Raw genomic sequence first — 3,434 nt, 5'->3', positions numbered from 1 at the left:
TTTTTAATTATTATTAAAAGTACAAATCGAAAATTAAATTTTTACCATTCACTTAATAATTATTAATAATTAAATAAAAATTTAAAAACTCTATTTAAAATAAACATATACTCATAAAATATACTCATAATCATCATCATCATCATAAAATATACAAATAATTAAAATCAATTAAATAACTATTAAAAAATCTGTTCTTCAAAATTTTATATAAGCCCTATTCAATTCCTACTTAAATTTTATAAAACCCATTTTGAAAGTTTGAAATGATAGTATATATCCTACTTAATATATTCAATCCTTCAGTTTAGGACAAGCTTTCCCACTCAAAGAGCTGAAAGATGGCTGTGTGTAGCCAGCTTTATTGAGAATGAAATCTGAGGCGATTTCATATGTAGCTTCAGTTAGATGTATGCCATCCCAATTGGTATATGTTGATGGATTCGAACATGCAACCACCCCTTCTGATCCACATAGACTAAGGATATTGAAGTTGTAACTACCTCCGCCTCCACAGCAAGATTGAAATATGTTACTAAAACCTGTTCAACACCGAAAATGTTATTCAGTATAAACATTAGAAATATGTCATGGAGAATATAAAAGTAAATTGAAAGATAATATTTCTCTATAGTAGCTATTCAAATTAATAGTAACAAGTTTATATATATATATAAAAAGTATTAATAAAATTTAGCTACCATACATACCATATGCGGCATGATTTTTGAGTATTTCTAAGGCAATATTATAGTAATCTCCATATACAAGAGTGACATGTGGATATTGGACCCTTAGTTGTTGTAATGTTTCCTGCAACAATGTATTATGATTTTGGGAAAGTTGATTGTAGGATATGAGACAACTATTCTCATCATAATCTTCTTTAATGAGAGATGATCGAACAGTAAGAACTGAGGGTGAACATCCCAATGGTGGAATTCCTTGAACAAAGACATATTGAGCTCCATTTTCTATCAATACCTGCCAAATTCCGTCCAACAGCTTAAATCATAAATATTTAGAAACATAATTTTTTCTTTTATAAAACTTTTATATAAAATATTTTTAATAATATAAAATATATTAAAATAATTATTTTTTGCATCTTCTTTTCATTGAATTATATCTTTTTATCCTTTAATATATATATATATATATATATATATATATATATATATAATTCTATTCTTAATACTTTTGTTAATTGAATTACAGGATGACTTACACTAAATGTGAAGGCTAACCGTTAGTGTCTATTTATCTTAATTGTTTAATATTATTTTTTAATTTCACTCTTAATTTTAATATTTATATTACAAAATTTTCAATTTTTGTTTTTATTAATTATCTAATTAATTATAAAATTAAAGTTATAACTCTTACTTTTATTTAAATTTAATTTTAATATTTATATTAATTTTTTTTCAACGGTAAAAAATTAATGATAATCATTACACGCAGAGTACTTTGATCCATCCTGTGATGAGCGTTAGAAACCCCGGTGTAAATATAATAAAAAATATTTTGGAAGAGTACATATAATTCGAAAAAATTAGAAAAGTCTTTTTTTAACAACTTGATTGTTAAGATGTCTATATTTTGAGGGTTTTGATATTTATAAATGAATCACACGTCAAAAACATAGTTAAAATTTTTGAAATAACAAAGCTTTTGAATCCGGCTCATATTATTTTAAAAACTAAATAATATAAATAAAATATAAAAAAGTAGTCTTTTTAAAGCGCTTTTCTTAATTGCTCAATTTAGTTTTTATCAAACTTTTGCTTTAGAAAAAAAAATGGGCGCTGAAACTTTTATGAGAAGAAAATGGTAAATATGTAAAAAAATTAGAAACTATTAAGGTGAGGAAAGGTGCAACGTCCAAGTTTTAACTTATTCTCAATCAAAATATTAACACAATTACCTGTAAAGCATTCTGAATTTTTGATATGATGAGAGGAGTGAGGTTTTGTATCTGCTCCAATGGTTTTAGAGTAAAAGTAGAATCTAAATAGTCGTTTGCTCCAATTTCACCCATCACATACAATGCTTCTGAGAAATGACTCTGGCAATCTGTCATTCAAATGGAACAAAGTATTACATAAAATTGTATCCAGAATTAAATAAATTTTTTTTTTATATTTACTAATACCATTACCAGAATTTGCTGTGCATGTTGTTTGTTTCAACTCTTGGAACCATCCAACTTGCACATCTAAGGATAATTCTGTTTGAGTAAGTATTAATCTTTCAGTTAAGAATGAAGGGTCCAATGCAGTGGCACCAGCAACAGCAAAGTTGACTCCAGATTCCCTCTCACTCAGTGGCAATGTGCCCACTTTAAGATAAGGCTGGAGGAAAGGGAACCCTAATGCAGTCGCTGTACACACAATATAAACATCAATACACAAAATATATATACACAAAATATACATACACAAAATATACATACACAAATATATATACACAACACTTATTATGATAATGGAGAGTGTGGCATACCCAAAAAGTCTATGACTAGACGTCCATTTGAACAACGCCCTGTTGGATGGTGAAAAAAGGTTTCCCCGTAGGGAGAAGACCCAATATCACGGAAAACCAAAGGAGATGAAGCCAATCCATTTCCAGTGTCAGTTAATGAATCTCCAAAACTATACATTGCTGTAAAACATGGTGTCGCTTTCACCTGTTTTACCTGACTAATACAAATCATCAGCATCACCAGCCCTAACAACAATCTTGTGCGTCCCCTCATCTTTGCTTAGTGGAAAAATATATCTAAACCTCTCTTATACTGGCCTTGGAACCAATTCACTCTCGATACCCTTAATTGCGTATTCCTCTAGAGCTCATGAAAGAGATGGCATGATCTAAAATTGTGATGGATAGATCTATACTTATAGCTTATTCTATGCATCAATCTATTGTAATCTTGACTCATAAATCTGAAAGTAATAATAAGTTTGCAAGAATGAAACTTCTACAAATAGTTAGCATGCGTGCTAATCACTCAAGTTCACAAGTTTAATGGGAAGCACACTTACCAACACTCGAGGTTCACCACACAAATAATGTTTTATTTAATCACCACACAAATAATGTTTTATTTAATCGGTCATAATTAACATGCGCGCTAATCACTCAAGTTCTTATTTAATTTACCCTAATTCATTGTGAGCATGTTTAATCATAAGTGCACTTACCAGCAGTTGAGGTTCACTCTGTGTAAACAAATAATGTTTTATTTAATTTGTCATCATTCATTGCAAGCATGATTATTCGGAAGTGCACTTACCAATAGTTAGAGTTGAACATGCAAACACAAATTAATGTTTCAAAGTGATATTATAAATTTAATTTATAAATCTTAAAAATTCTTATATCTAGTACATATTATATACTATAGTACATATTATATACTATTTAATAGG

At 28.5% G+C, this 3,434-nt stretch overlaps 1 protein-coding gene across 1 annotated transcript; it reads right to left on the bottom strand.

Moving 5' to 3' along the window:
• Window positions 1-294: 294 nt before the first annotated feature.
• LOC149201930 (GDSL esterase/lipase At1g28590-like) lies at window positions 295-2,758 on the bottom strand. The gene is made up of 5 exons (XM_089401411.1): window positions 2,506-2,758; window positions 2,162-2,383; window positions 1,928-2,076; window positions 711-984; window positions 295-542 (listed from the first exon to the last, which is right to left on the bottom strand). The coding sequence occupies exons 1-5, from the start codon at window positions 2,756-2,758 to the stop codon at window positions 295-297; spliced, it is 1,146 nt and encodes a 381-aa protein (XP_089257537.1).
• Between the last annotated feature and the right edge of the window lie 676 nt (window positions 2,759-3,434).

Source organism: Pinus tabuliformis, chromosome 2_1 (genome assembly GCF_031772625.1).
Source record: "Pinus tabuliformis cultivar Carrire ecotype Pingquan chromosome 2_1, CPIR1, whole genome shotgun sequence".
Classification (NCBI taxonomy): Eukaryota; Viridiplantae; Streptophyta; class Pinopsida; order Pinales; family Pinaceae; genus Pinus; species Pinus tabuliformis.
Note: the sequence above shows the minus strand (reverse complement) of the source record. Positions and strands in the feature narration are given on the sequence as shown.